Below are 22,867 nucleotides of genomic sequence, written 5' to 3' on the forward strand. Positions count from 1 at the left end.
TCAGAATCCAATGCTGACCCACTGATTTCAACTGGCTCATACACAGTATCTTAGTCTGACAGAGAGAGGTCCCTACTACTCTTGTCCTTGTCCGTCATACTCAGTATCTGGAAAGCCTCCTCGCTGGTGTATAATTTTTTAGACATGTTTATGCTGCACTGCTGATATTGCTGATGTTGATTTTGATGTTCACTAGTAGAGATGTGGATTTGACACTGATACTCCGTGACAGATATTGATCACTGGTACTGATGTGGATTTGAGGCTGGTACTCTGTGACAGATATTGATCGCTGGTACTGATGTGGATTTGAGACTGGTACTCTGTGACAGATATTGATCGCTGGTACTGATGTGGATTTGAGACTGGAACTCTGTGACAGATATTGATCGCTGGTACTGATGTGGATTTGAGACTGGAACTCTGTGACAGATATTGATCGCTGGTACTGATGTGGATTTGAAACTGGTACTCTGTGACAGATATTGATCGCTGGTACTGATGTGGATTTGACACTGGTATTGTGTGACAGATATTGATCGCTGGTACAGATGTGGATTTGACACTGGTACACTGTGACAGATGTTGATCGCTGGTACAGGTGTGGATATTACTCTGGTACACTGTGACAGATGTTAATCACTGGTACTGATGTGGATATTACACTAGTACTGTGTGACAGATATTGAGCACTGGTACACTGTGGCTCATACTTAGAATCTTAGTCTGACAGAGGGAGGTCCCTACTACTCTTGTCTGTCATACTCAGTATCTGGAAAGCCTCCTTGCTGGTGTATACTTTTTTAGACATGTTTATGCTGCACTGCTGGTATTGCTGATGTTGATTTTGATGTTCACTAGTAGAGATGTGGATGGTACTGATGTGGATTTGAGGCTGGTACTCTGTGACAGATATTGATCGCTGGTACTGATGTGGATTTGAGACTGGAACTCTGTGACAGATATTGATTGCTGGTACTGATGTGGATTTGAAACTGGTACTCTGTGACAGATATTGAGCACTGCTACAGATGTGGATTTGACACTGGTACACTGTGACAGATATTGATCACTGGTACAGGTGTGGATATTACTCTGGTACACTGTGACAGATGTTAATCACTGGTACTGATGTTGATTTTACACTAGTACTGTGTGACAGATATTGAGCACTGGCAAACTGTGACAGATGTGGATTTGACACTGATAGGCTGTGACAGATGTTAATCACTGGTACAAAAGTGGATGACCACAGGTACACTGTGAAAAATGTGGGTCACTGCTACAGATGTGGAATTTACACTGGTACGCCGTGACAGATGTGGATCACTGGTACAGATGTGAATTTTACATTGGTACACCATGACAGATGTGGATCACTGGTACATATGTTAATTTTACACTAGTACATTGTGACAGATGTGGACCACTGGTACAGATATGGATGAATACAGGTACTCTGCAACATATGTGGATCACTGGTACAGATGTGGAATTTACACTGGTACACCGTGATAGATGTGGATCACTGGTACAGACGTGGAATTTACACTGGTACACCGTGATAGATGTGGATCACTGGTACAGACGTGGAATTTACGCTGGTATGCCGTGACAGATGTGGATCACTGGTACAGATGTGGAATTTACACTGGTACACCGTGATAGATGTGGATCACTGGTACAGACGTGAAATTTACGCTGGTACACCATGATCGATGTGGATCACTAGTAGAGATGTGGATTTTATGCTGGTACTGTGTGACAGATGTGGATCACTGGTACAGATGTGGATTTTACACTGGTACACCGTGACAGATGTGGATCACTGGTACAGATGTGGATTACCACTGGTACTGTGTGACAGCTGTTGATCACTGGTACTATGTAACAGATGTGGTTCACTGGTACTGTGTGTCAGATGTGGGTCACTGGTACTGTCTGACAGATGTGGATCACTGGTACTATGTAACAGATGTGGATCACTGGTACTGTGTGACAGATGTGGATCACTGGTACTGTGTGACAGATGTGGATCACTGGTACTGTGTGACAGATGTGGATCACTGGTACTGTGTGACAGATGTGGATCACTGGTACACTGACAGCTGTGTGGGGGACACTATGGCATGATGTGTGAGTTTGTAACTCAGCTTTACACAGATTGGCTCTGCTTCTTCTTACTAGAGGGCTCTGTGTGAGGAGAGGCAAAGCCGATCAACAGACTGGTGGCTTTGCTGACATCACATGATGGCTGTGATTGGACACAGCCATCATGTGATCAGATGGGCCAATCAGAGAGCCCTTCTGTCATGTGACAGTGCGCTGTGTCCAGGGACACAGGTACACTGAGGCCGCGAGGCTGTGCACACCCACAGTCTGAGGGACGTTCAGGAACATCCACTCAGAACGGCGGAGATCCCATCTGGCCGTTTATGTGCAGTTGCCAGGTGGGAAGCTGTTAAAGTGTACTCAAAGCCATTATTTATTGTTTTGGATAGGATTTACAAAGGTTTAAAACATTCCTTACTCTGTCTAAACCTAAAAATAAATATTAGCTTTAGATAAAGTGGAACTGAACTCAAACGCTAGTGAACATCTTGAAATGCTGCTAATTGTGCCTAATGCCAGGATCACACTTGTGCCTAATGCCAGGATCACACTTGTGCATGCTGCAATCCGCAGGTAAGAAGCCAAATCATTTACATAAACATGTGGAAAGAAGCCCCGGACCCATGGATCTCATACATGCAAAAATGTGGGCATTTTGCTGATGCATGGGGTTCCATTTTCTCATATACTGGGAAGCACAAGATGGTACATGTTTTCAGCATGTGATAGTGTGAAAAGTACCCCCCAAAAATGTACCCTTTCTTTGAAATTCCTCTGAAAAATAGAAGTGCACTTCCTGGTATGAGCCTGTGCCTACAGCTTTACAGCTGTATATCTGCAGTGTGCTATCTAAAGCACTGCTGCCCAACTGCTAGTTTGAAGCAATTTGGAGTTAGATTTGGTGATGTAATGGGGAAAAAAATCAGATGTAGACAGATCACAGGCAATACTGGTAACCAGTCCTTGGCCTTTGCCTGCCTTTTTTGGGGCAAAGACATTAGAATTTAGCTATATTATACATGATAATAGCTATTGATTTAGCTTGTTTTTGATATCAGTCATGGAGAATGCACTTCATAATCTGTGAGCATGGTATGTTTATATAGATAATCCTACATGGAATCATTTGTAGCACATCATCAACCACCTGCAATGTCTGTGGCAGATTAGAAACCACCTGCATTTAATAAATCTAACACACAGAGACTTACCTACAGGGGTTGCAGGGGTCGCAATTGCAACCCAGCCCCATGCTTCAGGGGGCCCGTGTGACCCCCCTGTACACCTGGATAGGAGGAGTGGTGGGGCGCCTGCATACAGAGGAACCAATCTCTCCATTTTTGCAGCCTGTTTCTCCTCTTCTCCCTTCCGCAGGCATTCAGCGGCCCCACCTATCCAGCTTCTTTCTGCTGCCCCCCTGTGTACTTTCCTGCCCCCCCCCCATGCTCTTTCCTGGCACCTGTGTGCTCTATCTTGGGCCCCCTCATCCCTGCTGTCAAGTTGAAGAGCGGGGAAGGGGCTGGTAAATGTCTTCATGAATAGAGTCAGGGTTCATTCACAGCTGAGGCATAGAAAACTGTGCTTACTATGCTTCAGTTTATGAATGAACAGGAAGCTCTGTACAGAGCTATTCCTTCCCATTCATTCGGTGCAGCTGAGGCTGCAGAGATTGAAATTGAGGGCTGTTTCCTCAGTCTCCTTTGTCTCAATAGTGGAACATTAGAGGTCTGTTTAGACCCCTGATATTTCACCAAAGCCCCTCAACAGGGGTCCTAAAAAAAGAATTTGTAAAAAATAATAAATTAATATTGTAAAATAAATAAATAAAAAATTTGTAAAAAAAATAAAACAACAAACAAAAAACTACTGACACCAGCAGCAGAACTACCAGGGTCACAAAGGTCACACTTGGGCTCGGAGAGAAGGGACCCGGCCAGTAGTCAAGGGGTGTCCTTCATGGTTTCTTGCATCGGGGCCCTGAAGGATCTAGTTACTTCACTGGTAACACATAGCACAACTATAAGAGCAAATACTTTTTTTTCTGATAACCCAGGCATCAGTGATGGAGACTGCACATTCATCATCTACTGCCATAGTATGCTTCCATGGATTATCATGATGCTGCTGCAGATCACATGTGTAGAGCTGACCTTTTTTGTATGAAATTTTCAGTAAAGTTGTGTGTATGTTTTCCTCCCTCTTAGACTGAGGCACTACATTTTACTTTACTTTATCGTTCTTCTATATCTTTCAATCACCTGCTGTCTTGCTGGTTAGCATACAACACAGTTCTTCCTGTCTGTGATGTCAAAAATCACACCCGTCATATGGTTAAGTGAGAGTGGCTGTGAGAGAATTTAAAAAATAACTTAAGTTTAAAAAGCAATGTATAGTATCAGTATTTTAAACAAGATAGAAGTGTAAGGAGCTGGAAAAAACAGTCAGTAATCATCAATATAGTATGTTTTTTTCTATATAAAGCAATAATATAATATAAATAAGGCTTTAATATACTTTAACTTTTGAAAAATTGATGCTCATGTTGATGTTCTCTGCTTTGATTGTACAGGTTGCAGGATACGCTTCTTGCTAAAACTGTATCAGGTTGTGAATATTTCCTGATACAATGGCTGAAAGTGCAAATCAATTACCCTACTTCTTTGGGAACATAACACGTGAAGAAGCTGAAGATTACCTAAAGCAAAGTGGATTGAGTGATGGCTTATATTTATTGCGTCAAAGCCGAAGCTATCTTGGAGGGTATGCTCTTTCAGTGGCCCATGGACGAAAGTATTATCACTATACAATTGAAAGAGAATTAAGTGGAACATATGCAATCTCTGGTGGTATTTCTCATAACTCTCCAGTTGAGCTTATCAATTATCATGCTCATGAAAACAGTGGACTTGTCTGCTTGTTAAAGAAACCTTGCAATCGCCCCCCTGGTGTTCAGCCCAAAATAGGACCCTTTGAAGACCTCAAAGAGAATCTCATCAGAGACTATGTGTGCCAAACATGGAGTTTACAGGTAAAGATATATTTATACTCTTTCATTTATTATGCAGTATGGGGCTTAAAATGAACAGCAAAGAGCAATCTTGAGCAGTAACCCAACCAATTTCATTTTAGCTTCTGACCAACCAGAACAAGGAAATATGGTTGCTTGCTTAACTTTTCCTTTTGGTATTATTAGTTGCCTTGAAGATATCTGGACCCTTTAATTCTAACATCATCTGCTCCTATTACAAATAGCAACTTTTGTCATCCATTTGTGTCCTTTATTTCTGATAGAGTGGAGAGGGCTTGAACCCCAGTCAAGTTATTATTGCTTTCTGGTTCTCCATTGGGAAAGTTTTACCCCACTTCCTCTCCTGGTGACAGGGGATCAGAAAGTGAGGAAGAAATGTGAAAAACCACAATGAAGTCGAAGTGCCAAGCTGTGTAAGTCGCACAGTGCCATAATCTTAACCACAATGGCCTTGCTACCTGAAATGTGCCATATTAGGTAAGCTATATGTGCAGTATCACACATTCTGAACATTGTCATGTTACATGACCAATGTCATGATTTATCAGCCATGCACTGGCATTTTGCTGAAGCCAAAATAATGTCAAAAAGTCTAAATTTAGCACTACCCCCTTAGGAGTCACTGAGTTTTTGGGTCCCCTTATACTCCTGCACAGCCAGGCAACAAACATTTTCTTCCACACTTGCACGCTAGAGACAGTAAACAGTCCTTGAGCTTGTTTTTTGTAGTTTTATTAAGGGATATTGAACTTGGATGGGGTTGAGGTGTGTATGGGATGCCCAAAGAACTGCGAACTGTGAGGACAACTCCCCAGTAACTATGTACAAGTCTATAGACAAAAAGAATGTCTCTTCTCTGAGAGCACTCCAGAACTCTGGTGAACCTCCTCAGACCCCAAATAAATTCTCCTCTTCTCCCAGGCTGTCCTCTCTCAAGGGACAGTTGAGGCCCTGGGTCTCCTCCCAGGTTCCACACTCCAGCCTTTTCACACTATCTTCCACCTGACACTGACCACTTCCTGATCAGGCTCACCCATACTTAAGGACTGCCCTGACCCCATGCCAAGCCTCCTGCTTAGGGAATGGTCAGAGTATCCTGACTATGCAGATCATTCCTTCCTCACCCCAACCCACTGTCTTCTAGAAACTTCCCAAGCTTCTAGAGCAGGGAAGAGGTAATGAGGAAACTGACCTGCAGAGCCCTCAGCCCTGACCTAAAGTAACCTAGCTGACTCATCCCAAGCTGACTCATGCCAGGCTATCCAGACTCTAACTGAAAAACCTATCTATCTCCCTCTGGCTAACTAGAGGGCCGCTACATAAAGAAGATAAGAATCTTCCTAGGATTACCAAAGCAAACATCCACAGACCCCTTTTTACTTCACTCCTTTACCCCATTGTTCAGGTGGCTTATTGTCTGTTTTTCTCCAAAAGCATCTTTCACTGTTTGTATTCTGAAAATTGGTATGGTAGGTTTTGGTGCAAGAGCATCAGAGAGCACAATGATTGGTACTAAATGTTATAGTGTTGATAGTCTGTAAATGAGTAAACCTTGACACAATAATCTATTTGACAGAAACTCTCATAAAGCATATGATGTTTCAGGAGGGCAGTAATCAGACATAATTCCTAAAACTATGGAATATTACCAACCACTCACAGGAAGGATGAAGGTGAACACAAACTAGAGTCAATTTCACCTAAAACTGCCTTTTCTGTATTATCTAAGTGTAGCAGCCTCCTAGTCAGCTAGGGGGAGCTAGACCTCAATTGTTAGCAGGAGGGCTGAGTAGCAGTCTGAATATGATAGATAACAGGGGTCAAATTGTGGTCAGAGTTGAGAGGCTCTGCAGACTAACTCTCTGGAATTTCCCCCTGCTCTAGAACTTTGGAGAAAGATCTAAAAGCAGTGGTTGGATCTGAGGAGTGGCTAGTCTGTACACTTAGAGGATCCTGGCTAATTGCCAACAGGAGGCTTAGCTTGGGGCTTTTAAGAGTAACTGAGCCTGCTCAGCAGAGCAGGAGAGTTGGAAGAGAGTGGGAATAGGAAAGTAGAGGAAGATGTGAGGCTGGAAGACAAGAGCTTGTGAGGGGGCTCACCTACATGCAGAGGACCTTGGAAAGAGAAAGCTCAGGACTTCACTGGCCCCATGAGAGAGGACCACCTGTGAGGCAGGGCATTAGCAGCCCAGGTAAAAGGCATGGTAGCAACCACCGATCCACAAGCAGCACAGGAGAAGGACTGAGGGAGTAGACCTGCATCCCCCGGGCCATATAGGGGAAGGAGCACTCTGGTGGGAAACCAGATTAGCAACTACTCAGGACTGTCTTCTTTTAAAGTGACAGTCACTGGATCCCCTGCTCAGGGATTCCTTTAGGCAGCCAGATAGAGGAGTATCTGGGGTCTGGGGTGGTGCAACAGGAGAGGTTGGCTAGCTCTTCACAAAGAGGATTTTTGTGTAAAGAAGATTGTCCTCAGTTTCATGTGGTAATTATATAAGAAGATGAATATCTGTGATGTACACAGACCTCAGACCAGAACTGTTATGGAGACGTCCTGCCACTTCCTCCCAACAGATGTCTGTGTACAACGGGAGACCTGAAATGACGTCTGTACAGGGAGGGGCCCCGATCCAGCTGAGCCCCCTGCCAGCCAAGTTCAGTGCCCCATAGAGGGAAAAAAAACTGTATATACTGTATGTGAGATATGTGCATGTCATGTAACCTATAAAGTGCTGCAGTGAATATATGTGAATTTATTTTAGAGGCCTTCAGTCAGGTTTTCTGCAAGCTGCTGTTTTTTTATTTGTTGATAATATATGTATAAGTAGTAGATGTAGTATACAGTATGTATATGTAGTATGTGCATATGTAGTATATGTGTATGTGTATGTAGTATGTCTTAATGGCTGTGTGTTGAGTTATTTTGAGGGGACAGCAAATTTACACTGTTATACAAGCTATGCACTCACTACTTTACATTGTAGCAAAGTGTCATTTCTTCAGTGTTGTCACATGAAAAGATAGAATAAAATGGTTAAAAAAATGTGAGGGGTATACTCACTTCTGAGATACTGTATATTACAAAGTAAAAACAAGGCGATGCTCCCAATAATGGATGAATCCAGTTATCCAGCATATTAACCACAGAAAAGGGGCCTCATCAACCTGCCAAGCCAGGAACCACACTTCTGTGAGATACTGTATGTCTGTATTGGAAAACACTGGATGTGGACTTGCTACTGTCTCAGTTCAACAAGTAGCTTAACAGACTTTTTCTAGGATGCAGGACCCAACAGAAGTTGCAGCAGATGCCCTTGTAATGCAGTGCCATGAAGTCCTGATCTATAATTTTCCTTGCTTTCACCTCCTCTACTTTGAAGAATCAAGACCAAGAGCATTATACTCACTCTCACAGCTCCAGACTGGCCTCAGAGAGTGTGATGCAGTGACCCATTCATCAGCCAGATCTGTTATCTCTAGGACTAATCTTTCTCCCTTCTTCACGATCACTGGCATTGGTGACTTGGCCAGTGAATTCCCAGTTCTGAAAGACAGTGGCATTTCAGATTCTTTAATTCTGACCATAAAAAAAATATGGAAATCTTTTCCCACAATAGTTAAGTATACAACTACATTTTGCCCTTAGCATCTTCAAAAGTCAGGTGGCAGCATTATATGTTTTTTTTCAACATCCACTTCCTAATCAGTTGCTGATTTGCTCCCACACGTTGCTTCTTGTTAGGTTTTAACTCCAACTATGAGATTTAAATCTAGTTTTTTCAGTGTTACAAAAACCTCCTTGAGATTACCCTTTTTTGTAAGGTAGCCTCTATTGCGACCATCACTTCCACCAGAAGTTATCAGCATTGTCTTGTAAGGAGCCTTATTTGCTTTTACATTATGGTAAGGTCCATTTGAGACTATAGACTTCCTTTTTTATCCATAGTAGTCTCTGCCTTCCACGTTAATGAGGATATAGTATGTCCATCAAAGGTTCACCTCAAGAAGATCTCTTTCTATTGTCTGGTAGTGGTTAGGGTCATCAGGGTTTACTTCTAGGCAACTGCCTTTTTTACCCAGATGGATTCACTGTTTGCTATTCCAGAAGGATTCTAAAGAGGTTGTATGTCTTCCACTATTTCTTAGTGTGTTTGACAAGCTGTTGGGCAGTCCTATGATATGAGAAATATGTACCCCCTTTTCCATTACAGCCCACTCCACTAGGTCAGGGAATGCTTCTTGGGCTTTTTATCATCAGAACTCTGTGTGTCAGATCTGTAAGGCTGCAGCCTTGTCTTCTGTATATATTTTCTCTCAATGCTATAACGTCAGTGTGTCTAATGTCACATCCACTCTCCAAGTTGGCACGTTTTCCTTATTTCTGTAGCTATCCCATAGGGGTAAATCGCAGTGGCCATTTTGTGATAGTCTGAAGTCCATTAACTTACATTGCTGGAAAATTGGTAGGAACAGAGCGACCTCTAGTGGCAAAGAACAGTTGTGTAAAATATTAAACAAATGCTGCTACACAAATGTCAAAGTCAAACAGTTTGCAGCACTTGTACATGTAGCAATGTCTGTGAGGTGGCTGCACTCGCGTCTCCTGTTTCATTTTTTTCCTTTACTGTCTTATTTTATTTCTACTTTCCTCTTAACCACAGCTAACTCCCCACCCCCTAACTTTTTTTTTATTGTTCCACATTTATGTAACCCCATGTGATGATGTACTTACAGACTGTTTCCTATGGGCATATTTAACTATTCTTTCCCCCTACAAAGACTAAAATCTTGGCCAAATTGAGGAGAGATAAGTTAGAGAATAATGAGAAACACAAACCCACATGTAGCGTACCCCCCGCTTGTGAACGTAGCCTTATTCCCCCAGTTAGAGCACTTACAGCCAGGCACATAGCCTTTTCTTCACTCTTCCACTGACTCAAATGAACAGTATAGGGGTGTCTTCTTAGAGTTTTATTGGAATATAGAACTTGGATGGGGAGAGGAAGCATGGGATACCCCAAAACTGAGGAACTGAACAATCAGAGGACTCCCTGAGTGTTTTGAGGAGACCAAAAGCTATATACAGTCACTGACTCTCCAGCACATGGACCATCTACTCACGTAGCCACGGGATCATCGGGTGACTCCTTCCAATGTCCACCAGGCTCTTCACAGTGGATCTCCTGGCCCTCTCCAATGAGCTTTCTCCTGGCCCAAATTGTTATGAAGACTGAGACTGAGCTCTGCAGTCAATTTATGCTGCAGTTGTTTTCTTATTCTGGGTCACAATCCTGTGCTATGTCCTTTTTACTATTTCAGTCAGTTGACCATGGTTACCACACTTCCTGGAAACATGCCTTTGATACTTTAATACGTGACACAGCAAATAAATTGGCAACTTCAGTCACAGAGGCAACAGTTAAGTGGGCACCAACAATTTGCTCTCTTTGAAGCTCAGTAAACTCTGACATGACTCCGTATTACTAGCAGCAAGCGCAGTGAATGATGAAAGTGAGGCTTCCCTCCTGTTAGCTAGGTGTCTTATCACACAGCGGAAACAAAAAGTATTACATCACTTCCTTTAGTAACCATTTGCGGACCACCTACCACAGTTTCACTGTGGCAGAGTATCCCTACTGTGCTGGATCACATATTTTTACATGATCCAGCACTGCTGGGTAATGGGCGAGCGTGCACGCCACCCAATCTGTGCTGTCATTCACTACAGCACAAGTCGGTCAGCAGGTCCCAGCCAATGATTTATGGTTGGCACTTGTTGATTGGCTTAGTGAATGACAGAACAGAGCCCTGTGTTTACTAAGAACACAGGGCTCTGTATACAGGAGCAACAATGTGTCTGAGAAACAACAAAAACATCTAGTAGTAAAAGCAGCACACATTACACATTGTTTGGCACACTGTTACCCTTTGATTGCCCCTAGATGTTAACCCTTTCCCAGCTAGTGTCATTAGTACAGTGACAGTGAATAGTATTATCACTGATCACTGTATTAGTGTCACTGGAGATGTCAGTGTCAGTTAGTTGATTCCCACCCAGTGTCAGATTGCACTGCACAGTCTCACTGTAAATTACAGATCACAGCCTTACTAGTATATAAAAAAATTTAATAAATAAAAATAACATAATTTGCAGACGCTATAACTTTTACGCAAACCAATCAATACACACTTATTGGGATTTTTTTTTACCATAGACATGTAGCACAATACGTGTTGGCCTAGATTTATGAAGAACTTTGATTTTTTAATTTTTTTCATTGCATGTGCTTTATAGCAGAAAGTAAAAAATAATGTTTTTTTTCCATATTGTCAGTTTTTTTTAATTTATATAGTAACCACTTGCCCTTCAGAAGATTTGCCCCTGTTCATGACCAGGACATGTTTTGCTATATGGAGCGTGCTACTTTAACTGACAATTGCGCGATCATGCAACAGAAATTAAATCTATATACATTTTTTCACACAAATAGAGCTTTTTTTTGGTGGTATGTAATCATCATTGGGTTTTGTATTTTTGGCGCTATAAATGAAAACAGACCGAAATGTAAAACAAAATCTATATTTTTTACTTGGACATCTTTTTATGTCCTGTTCCATCTTCATAAAGTTCCATTAACTTGTTATGCAGGACTTTTGACAGTTCTTTTCTGATCCCCATGGCTCAGTATCTAGCCTAGTCAGTGCTTCCACGTAAGAGCTAACAAACTCATTGCCTATTTATACACTGACACTAATTGCAATTTAAAAATTCACAGATGTGAAACATTAACCTCTAATTGGCATTTTAACCCGTGTGTGTCACCTTATGTGTCTGTACCAAGCCCAAACATTCCAGGGTATGTAAACTTTTGATCATGGCCATTTGGGTGATTTCTGTTATCATTATGATTTAAAAAGGAGCCAAACAACTATTTGATAATAAATGGCTTCATATGATCATCATCCTTCAATTAAAGAGCATTTTTTGACATGATCAGTCATATTTTCAATATCAATGCCAAAATTTCACAATTTCTGCCAGGGTATGCAAACTTTTGAGCACAACTGTATATATGCCTGTAGTCCATCCTGAAAAAAAGTCAGGTTGACAACAGAGTTTACCAAAGTTCTTCCTTAAAGTGTAGCTAAAGTCAAATGGTTGATTTAATTTTGGATAGAACAAGGGAGGATTATATCCCCTTTTTTTTCTTGCTTTGCTACCTGTGTCCCATAGGGGAGATTTAACTTCACTTCCTGTACCCTAAACAAAAACAGGAAAGCAGAGGAAATCCCTTCAAAGTGAGGGAATCCCAGCCTGTCACCAGTGTCATCAAAATTTGTGTCCTCTATGGAAGATTTCCCCTCTATTACTGTTCTGGTGTCAACCCAAAATTTGCAATTTCCTTTTACTTTCACTTTCAATGATAATGGTAAACAGGACAAACAGAGAGGGTGGATCTCTCTAATGAGGGCACAAGTAGTATTAAAAACAGACAAGGGCTCTAATTCCTCTTCACTCTATCCACAAAAAAAGGCTTTGCCTTCAGTTACACTTTAAGCAAAAAATGCAAAATAACATAAGTAAATAAAATTTTTGTGCATGAGAATGTTACTTCTTTTTCATGTCAGAAGGTTATGGGGTTATACTTATTTAAATATATATATATATATATATATATATATATATATATATATATATATATATATATATATAAGCAATACCTTTTGTAAAATATATATATGTGAAAGAAACACCTTTTTATTTATTTTTTTTAATTTACTTATAGGGTGAAGCACTTGAACTAGCCATTATTAGCCAAAAACCTCAGCTAGAAAAGCTAATTGCAACAACTGCTCATGAACGAATGCCTTGGTTTCACGGGGCTATCTCACGTGAGGAATCTGAACAGCTACTGCTGCATGGAGTAAAGACAAATGGAACCTTTTTGTAAGTAAATGTTCTGTGCTACATTCATATCGAATAGTTTTACTAATTAATAATAGCAATTGTTTTGTGAAAGAGTTCTCATCTTTCTTTATCACCCAAGGATGATATTAAATGCATAGATCATGTGATGTAGACACAATACCCTGTGTATGTTTTGATGGGCAGTAAGCCATATCATCAGTGAGCATCTTTTTGGCCAGACTTTGTATACACATTCCCACGTACATCTCAAGGATGAATGCAGGTAATATCTACTAGCATATTTAATAATATTGTAAGAATTACAGCTTTGTTCATCACAGAGAAGACTGGAACTTGTCATACAATTGGTAGTATTCATAGATATTTTCTTTTCCCTTCTGTGAAGTGATCTAGAATTTCAATAAAGACCCTTAATAAGCAATCTGTGTCACTGCAAATACAGCATTAGCACATTTCCCTAGTCACTTCAGTGGGGAAACATTGTGAAATCCAATTTAAACAAGTGAAGCATGGGGGCAGGTGTGCACGGTGACCAATACTGGATGCTTCTTCATCACATTCCCCACCTCTCAGGAACTTAACAAGGGTTAATATAAACCAGGCAACTTTACCGTCCCTGCCACTTCGCCGGACCTGCAGGTCACCACTACCACCCTACTACAAGAACTCATATCTTCAGAACTGGTAGAGTATTTGTAATTCAAATGCATCCAATGAGCCCTGACCTGTTGGGTGCAAAGGGATATTATCATCACATTCAAGTACCAGCAAATGAAGGAGAGCATCCTAATTGCATCTTCTAACCAAGAAACTTCCATATTTCAGGGACTAGACTACTATGTCTTTGCAAACTTGGCCCCTTCAACTATTGTCAAAAGAAGAGAAATGCAAACTTGGCCCCTTCAACTATTGTCAAAAGAAGATAAATGAAACCAGCCCTGCAGATTCTACAACACTCTATACCCTACAGATCAGGATTCCCTTTTTGTGTACTATTCACTTATTGAGGCTGCCAGCATCAGGGAATCACGTTATTGTAGATTCAGTACCACCTTAAACAACTCCATTCTCCACAATCTTCACATTCCTGGGCTGGTCCAGATCCTCAGCAAAAGGGGGCACTTGAACCATCTCAATATTTCCACAGACACCAGCTGCAATAAAGCATCGCATCAGGGGCGGACTGACCATTTGGAAACTCGGGCACTGCCTGAGGGCCCGGGGTGAGTAGGGGGCCCCATGAGATGCCCCTGGTACCTTTTTCATAGGCTTTTTTGAGTTTGGGCATGGACACAGGGGCCCCATGATCCCCTATTACCCAGGGGCCCCATGAGTTGTCAGTCCGCCCCTGCATCGCACCTTACCAAGCACCCCACAGCTTGGCTGTAACTCAGAAGGATGATCTTTAGCATGATCTAGTACTTCACTGTTGCCCCCACATAGGAAACAGCCTGCATGTTGAGAGCTTATCCTCTTACCTCTCCCTTTCATGGATCTGTAACTATTGGAAGCCCTTTGCGGATTCAAGGATGTTCTCCCCTATTTTCAGTTACCTACAGATGGTTTACCTACAGTTGACGTATACTAACCCTGCATTGTTGGTTTTTACAACATCGTGAGCATTATTGGGTCAGAAAATTGGGTGCTGTCTATGTTTGCACTATAAGTCTCTCTATACCAACTTGAACATTTGCCATATTATTGCCCTTTCTGAGAATTAGACCCCCTAAAAAACTTAGCAAAAATATCCCACTTGACCAACATCTCTAGCAACTGCCTGCAGACACTGGCACTGGGATAGGATCTTCCATAGACTACTTGTTTGTTTCATTTAATTTATAAGGACTGGGATAAGGATAGGGATGCACAGGAGAGGCCGTCCAGCAGACTCCCTTTGTACTGTAAATACATTAAGTCTCGCACTTGAATGAGCCCATACCTATGGTGTGTTTACTGAGCCCTAATATGTGGGTTGGACACTGACACAGTCAATAGGAATGTCTACAATAGCTCTGGACTCCCTCTCTCTGAGCACCATGGTGGATGCACACATAACTTAAAGGGGCCACCATGGACCACAAACATTTATGGTGCCTTCATCAAGAAGGAGAAGATGGACTAAGCTCCCAAACTGGTGATGTTGAATTTGGGTTGTTATTTTTGCTTATTCTTTTTAGAGATGAGCGAATCGAACTTGGCGAAGTGGAATTCGTTTCGAATATTAGGAAAATTTCGATTCGCGCCGAATCCGAAGATTAGCAGACTTTGGATGCGCGAATCAAAATTTTTCCAAACATGGCGGCGACACGTGCGGCGACGGAGCGGGGATCTCTGGGAAGGCGCGCAGACAAGGCGCACTGACCCATAATGCATTCATTCATGACATGTGATCGCATTAGCCAATCAGCAGCCAGCCAGCCAGCACTGTGTAATGGTCGAGCTATAAATTGCGGCCATTTTAGAATTCTCCATTAGCCTCCAGTCATTCAAGAGAGACAGACCACCTGTCTGTATTGAGGGACAGAGTTAGGGCCACAGAATCGTTACTTAGGGACACAGAACCGTTACTTAGGGACACAGAACCGTTACTTAGGGACACAGAACCGTTACTTAAGGACACAGAACCGTTACTTAGGGACACAGAACCGTTACTTAGGGACACACAATCGTTACTTAGGGACACAGAACCGTTACTTAGGGACACAGAACCGTTACTTAGGGACACAGAATTGTTACTCAGGGACAGACACAGAATTGTTACTCAGGGACAGACACAGAATTGTTACTCAGGGACAGACACAGAATTGTTACTGAGGGACACAGAATTGTTACTGAGGGACACAGAATTGTTACTGAGGGACACAGAATTGTTACTCAGGGACAGACACAGAATTGTTACTCAGGGACACAGAATTGTTACTGAGGGACACAGAATTGTTACTCAGGGACAATGAATTGTTACTCAGGGACAGACACAGAATTGTTACTGAGGGACACAGAATTCTTACTGAGGGACACAGAATTGTTACTGAGGGACACAGAATTGTTACTCAGGGACAGACACAGAATTGTTACTGAGGGACACAGAATTTTTACTGAGGGACACAGAATTGTTACTCAGATACAGACACAGAATTGTTACTGAGGGACACAGAATTGTTACTCAGGGACACAGAATTGTTACTCAGGGACACAGAATTGTTACTCAGGGACAGACACAGAATTGTTACTGAGGGACAGACACAGAATTGTTACTGAGGGACAGACACAGAATTGTTACTGAGGGACACAGAATTGTTACTGAGGGACACAGAATTGTTACTCAGGGACACAGAATTGTTACTCAGGGACAGACACAGAATTGTTACTGAGGGACACAGAATTGTTACTGAGGGACACAGAATTGTTACTCAGGGACAGACACAAAATTGTTACTGAGGGACACAGAATTGTTACTGAGGGACACAGAATTGTTACTCAGGGACACAGAATTGTTACTCAGGGACAATGAATTGTTACTCAGGGACAGACACAGAATTGTTACTGAGGTACACAGAATTGTTACTGAGGGACACAGAATTGTTACTGAGGGACACAGAATTGTTACTCAGGGACACAGAATTGTTACTGAGGGACACAGAATTGTTACTGAGGGACACAGAATTGTTACTCAGGGACAGACACAGAATTGTTACTGAGGGACACAGAATTGTTACTGAGGGACACAGAATTGTTACTGAGGGACACAGAATTGTTTCTCAGGGACACAGAATTGTTACTCAGGGACACAGAATTGTTACTGAGGGACACAGAATTGTTACTCAGGGACACAGAATTGTTACTCAGGAACAGACACAGAACTGTTACTGAGGGACACAGAATTGTTACTGAGGGACACAGAATTGTTACTCAGGGACACAGAATTGTTACTCAGGAACACAGAATTGTTACTGAGGGACACAGAATTGTTACTCAGGGACACAGAATTGTTACTCAGGGACAGACACAGAATTGTTACTGAGGGACACAGAATTGTTACTGAGGGACACAGAATTGTTACTGAGGGACACAGAATTGTTACTCAGGGACACAGAATTGTTACTCAGGGACAGACACAGAATTGTTACTGAGGGACACAGAATTGTTACTGAGGGACACAGAATTGTTACTCAGGGACACAGAATTGTTACTCAGGGACACAGAATTGTTACTCAGGGACAGACACAGAATTGTTACTCAGGGACACAGAATTGTTACTCAGGGACACAGAATCGTTGAATTAAAGAGTATGTCAGACAACACGCAGAGGAGTGGCAGAGGAGGCAATGTTTTAGGAGTGAGCAGACGTGGCAGCAGAGGAAGGGGTCGAGGCAGCACTAGTCGCAGCCAGAGGCCAGTGCTCCCGGTGTCATCCAGCGGTCGTGTCTCCACCGACAACCCTGCCGTCATCGATTGGTTGGCTCGGTCGTCTTCCTCTTCCCAGGTCACCTCTGACACCTACAGCCAACGGTCGGTGGGTACGTCAGACACAACCGTTAGTTGGCATGGCCCGGGAGCAAGCCCACTGAAATCACGTGTCCTCGACCTGCCCCTGTCCTTTGGTGTTCCCTCACCAAGCGAAGTATCGCATGCTGTGGGCTCAGCCCCACTGTACAGTGAGGAAGAGCTAACAGAGGGCGGTCAGGAACGGGGGGAGACATCCGCCTCTTCAGCAGCCAGGCGAAGAAGTACTGGCGAGGAGAGTGGCTCAGTAGCCGGTCTAGAGACAGGTCTGTCTCCTGACCCACACGCAGCCGAGGGGGCTAGTAGTGAGGCGGAGACCCTAATTGATGATGATGAGGCTGATCGCACTTGGCAGCCTCGTCGTCATCAGGCTATTGCTTCCGCATCATCAGGAGAAGAGGGTGCCAGCTTGGCAGCGAGCAAAACAGTCGGTGGGTTGCCCAGGAGGCAGCAGGGTCGCAGCAGTGTCAGTGGAGGCAAACGGCCACGGAGTACAGCACCAGCTCCACTGCAGCCTACCACCATGGCCAGTAGTGGTGCCGGTGTGCACGGAGGAAGTAGCAGTCAGCCAGTGAGGAGTAGCGGGGGCAAAGTTTCCTACTCGGCGGTGTGGCAATTTTTCGTCAAGCCGCCCGAGGAAGTAAACGTAGCCGTATGTCGACTATGTGGCCAGAAAGTCAAGCGTGGCCAGGGGGCCCATGTCTCCATCACAGGTCTCCTCACACTGCTGGTGGGTTCCATTTTGTCATAGGGTGCTGGCAGATTACGGGCCTCCCATTGCTGCTGCCAGGCCCGTAATCTGTCATGGGCCCCTGTACCGCCTCCTCATGCTGCTGCCAGGTCCAGAGTGTGTCATGGGTCCCTGTACGGCCTCCCATTGCTGCTGTCTCCATCGCCACACTCTGCCATGTGCCACTTTCAGGTCTCCTCACACTGCTGGTGGGTTCCATTTTGTCATAGGGTGCTGGCAGATTACGGGCCTCCCATTGCTGCTGCCAGGCCCGTAATCTGCCATGGGCCCCTGTACCGCCTCCTCATGCTGCTGCCAGGTCCAAAGTCTCTCATGGTCCCTGTACGGCCTCCCATTGCTGCTGTCTCCAACGCCACACTCTGCCATGTGCCACTTTCAGGTCTCCTCACACTGCTGGTGTGTTCCATTTTGTCATAGGGTGCTGGCAGATTACGGGCCTCCCATTGCTGCTGCCAGGCCCATAATCTGCCATGGGCCCCCGTACCGCCTCCTCATGCTGCTGCCAGGTCCAGAGTCTCTCATGGGTCCCTGTACGGCCTCCCATTGCTGCTGTCTCCATCGCCACACTCTGCCATGTGCCACTTTCAGGTCTCCTCACACTGCTGGTGTGTTCCATTTTGTCATAGGGTGCTGGCAGATTACGGGCCTCCCATTGCTGCTGCCAGGCCTGTAATCTGCCATGGGCCCCTGTACCGCCTCCTCATGCTGCTGCCAGGTCCAGAGTCTCTCATGGGTCCCTGTACGGCCTCCCATTGCTGCTGTCTCCATCGCCACACTCTGCCATGTGCCACTTTCAGGTCTCCTCACACTGCTGGTGTGTTCCATTTTGTCATAGGGTGCTGGCAGATTATGGGCCTCCCATTGCTGCTGCCAGGCCCGTAATCTGCCATGGGCCCCTGTACCGCCTCCTCATGCTGCTGCCAGGTCCGTAATCTGTCATGGTTCCCTGTACGGCCTCCCATTGCTGCTGTCTCCATCGCCACATTCTGCCATGTGCCACTTTCAGGTCTCCTCACACTGCTGGTGGGTTCCATTTTGTCATAGGGTGCTGGCAGATTACGGGCCTCCCATTGCTGCTGCCAGGCCCGTAATCTGCCATGGGCCCCTGTACCGCCTCCTCATGCTGCTGCCAGGCCCGTAATCTGTCATGGGTCCCTGTACGGCCTCCCATTGCTGCTGTCTCCATCGCCACACTCTGCCATGTGCCACTTTCAGGTCTCCTAACACTGCTGGTGTGTTCCATTTTGTCATAGGGTGCTGGCAGATTACGGGCCTCCCATTGCTGCTGCCAGGCCCGTAATCTGTCATGGGCCCCTGTACCGCCTCCTCATGCTGCTGCCAGGCCCGTAATCTGTCATGGGTCCCTGTACAGCCTCCCATTGCTGCTGTCTCCATCGCCACACTCTGCCATGTGCCACTTTCAGGTCTCCTCACACTGCTGGTGTGTTCCATTTTGTCATAGGGTGCTGGCAGATTATGGGCCTCCCATTGCTGCTGCCAGGCCCGTAATCTGCCATGGGCCCCCGTACCGACTCCTCATGCTGTGACGTTGCAACAAGGTGGAATTCAACCCTACATATGTTAGACCGCCTTTACGAACAGCAAAAGGCCATCACCGATTTCCTGATGTTACAAGCGGATAAAGGTACTCCCCTGTGTAACTTAGATGTCAGCCATTGGCAGCTCATGCGTGACACCTGCCGCTTGCTCAGACCCTTTGAGGAGGCCACGCTATTCGTGAGTCGGCAGGACTATGGGATGAACGACGTCATTCCTCTGTTGCACGTCCTGGAACAAATGCTGTTAACAATGGCTGGTCAGGGTGCGGTAGACGTGGCGCACAGATCTCAACGCCACATGACCCCTGTGGGGGCAGGACAGGAAGAAGAGGAGGAGGTAGAGGAGGACATTGGTGCTCAGGAATTATTGAGTGAAATGGGTGGTTTTTCCACTCAGCGGACAGGAGTGGAGGAGCAGGAGCATCTGGTAGAGGAGGAGGAGGAGACAGAGGACCCAGATGCACCGTGGCAGTATGCTGTGGAGATGGAGGCAGGGAGTCCCTCGCATTCCTTGGCACAAATGGCCCATAGCATGCTCGGTTGCTTGCGTAGCGACAGCCGAATAATAACCATCAGACAGAGGGATGACTTTTGGCTGTCCACCTTGTTGGACCCTCGCTACCGTTCAAAAATGGTGGCCTTTTTCACACCTGCTGAGAGGGAGGCCAAAATAACGTACTATAAAAACCACCTATGTAGTCAGTTGGTCTCTGCCTTTCTGCGCCAACGTCCATCCTCAGACACTGTGGGCCCGGTGCGCTCGCGTTCCGCTGCCATGGCAGCAGGGGAGGAGTGGGGTGGTAGGAGCAGTGGCTGCTCCACCAGCAGCAGCTGCCTCAGTCTGCAGTCGATGATGAGTAGCTTTCTTCACCAGCGCAGTGAGGAAACTACTAACCAGCCGCAGCAGCAGCAGCATCAGGTGGACCTGGAGCAGGACCTCAAACAACAGGCTCGGGCCTACTTGGACAGCACCCTGCCAACCGAGGTAGACAATCCCCTTGACTACTGGGCAACGAAACTTGACCTTTGGCCCCAACTAGCTGAATTTGCCCTTGAAAGGCTGTCATGCCCGGCCAGTAGCGTGGCATCGGAGCGCGTGTTTAGTGCGGCAGCAGGTATTGTAACTCCGCGGAGGACACGACTGTCCACCCAAAGTGTGGAGAGACTCACGTTTGTGAAAATGAATCAGGCGTGGATTAGTCTGGATTTCAAACCACCAGTTCCTGACACAACTGACTAAATCCGCCATGAATCATGCCCCAAACATGTTAACTCTGCCATGTGCCGCTTTCAAGTCTCCTCACACTGCTGGTGGGTTCCATTTTGTCATAGGGTGCTGGCAGATTACGGGCCTCCCATTGCTGCTGCCAGGCCCGTAATCTGCCATGGGCCCCTGTACCGCTTCCTCATGCTGCTGCCAGGCCCGTAATCTGTCATGGGTCCCTGTACGGCCTCCCATTGCTGCTGTCTCCATCGCCACACTCTGCCATGTGCCACTTTCAGGTCTCCTCACACTGCTGGTGGGTTCCATTTTGTCATAGGGTGCTGGCAGATTACGGGCCTCCCATTGCTGCTGCCAGGCCCGTAATCTGCCAAGGGCCCCTGTACCTTCTCCTCATGCTGCTGCCAGGCCCGTAATCTGTCATGGGTCCCTGTACGGCCTCCCATTGCTGCTGTCTCCATCGCCACACTCTGCCATGTGCCACTTTCAGGTCTCCTCACACTGCTGGTGTGTTCCATTTTGTCATAGGGTGCTGGCAGATTACGGGCCTCCCATTGCTGCTGCCAGGCCCGTAATCTGCCATGGGCCCCCGTACCGCCTCCTCATGCTGCTGCCAGGTCCAGAGTCTCTCATGGGTCCCTGTACGGCCTCCCATTGCTGCTGTCTCCATCGCCACACTCTGCCATGTGCCACTTTCAGGTCTCCTCACACTGCTGGTGGGTTCCATTTTGTCATAGGGTGCTGGCAGATTACGGGCCTCCCATTGCTGCTGCCAGGCCCGTAATCTGTCATGGGCCCCCGTACCGCCTCCTCATGCTGCTGCCAGGTCCAGAGTCTCTCATGGGTCCCTGTACGGTCTCCCATTGCTTCTGTCTCCATCGCCACACTCTGCCATGTGCCACTTTCAGGTCTCCTCACACTGCTGGTGGGTTCCATTTTGTCATAGGGTGCTGGCAGATTACGGGCCTCCCATTGCTGCTGCCAGGCCCGTAATCTGCCATGGGCCCCTGTACCGCCTCCTCATGCTGCTGCCAGGCCCGTAATCTGTCATGGGTCCCTGTACGGCCTCCCATTGCTGCTGTCTCCATCGCCACACTCTGCCATGTGCCACTTTCAGGTCTCCTCACACTGCTGGTGGGTTCCATTTTGTCATAGGGTGCTGGCAGATTACGGGCCTCCCATTGCTGCTGCCAGGCCCGTAATCTGTCATGGGCCCCCGTACCGCCTCCTCATGCTGCTGCCAGGTCCAGAGTCTCTAATGGGTCCCTGTACGGCCTCCCATTGCTGCTGTCTCCATCGCCACACTCTGCCATGTGCCACTTTCAGGTCTCCTCACACTGCTGGTGGGTTCCATTTTGTCATAGGGTGCTGGCAGATTACGGGCCTCCCATTGCTGCTGCCAGGCCCGTAATCTGCCATGGGCCCCTGTACCGCCTCCTCATGCTGCTGCCAGGCCCGTAATCTGTCATGGGTCCCTGTACGGCCTCCCATTGCTGCTGTCTCCATCGCCACACTCTGCCATGTGCCACTTTCAGGTCTCCTCACACTGCTGGTGGGTTCCATTTTGTCATAGGGTGCTGGCAGATTACGGGCCTCCCATTGCTGCTGCCAGGCCCGTAATCTGCCATGGGCCCCCGTACCGCCTCCTCATGCTGCTGCCATGTCCAGAGTCTCTCATGGGTCCCTGTACGGCCTCCCATTGCTGCTGTCTCCATCGCCACACTCTGCCATGTGCCACTTTCAGGTCTCCTCACACTGC

The 22,867-nt window shown here is 45.8% G+C and overlaps 1 protein-coding gene across 6 annotated transcripts in view; it reads left to right on the forward strand.

The window, feature by feature from the left end:
* The window catches only part of SYK (spleen associated tyrosine kinase), a 189,887-nt gene that overhangs the window by 76,497 nt on the left and 90,523 nt on the right, over positions 1 to 22,867 (forward strand). For all 6 annotated transcript variants that reach the window (XM_089677147.1, XM_089677146.1, XM_089677143.1 and 3 more), the window contains 2 exons: positions 4,682 to 5,140; positions 12,931 to 13,091. In XM_089677147.1, the coding sequence (XP_089533273.1) occupies positions 4,739 to 5,140; positions 12,931 to 13,091 (563 nt within the window). In that variant the 5' untranslated portion in view covers positions 4,682 to 4,738. The remainder of the gene's footprint in view (positions 1 to 4,681; positions 5,141 to 12,930; positions 13,092 to 22,867) is intronic.

Source organism: Staurois parvus, unplaced genomic scaffold (assembly GCF_062004578.1).
Source record: "Staurois parvus isolate SC_StPar_1 unplaced genomic scaffold, SC_StPar_1.0 ptg000178l, whole genome shotgun sequence".
Lineage (NCBI taxonomy): Eukaryota > Metazoa > Chordata > Amphibia > Anura > Ranidae > Staurois > Staurois parvus.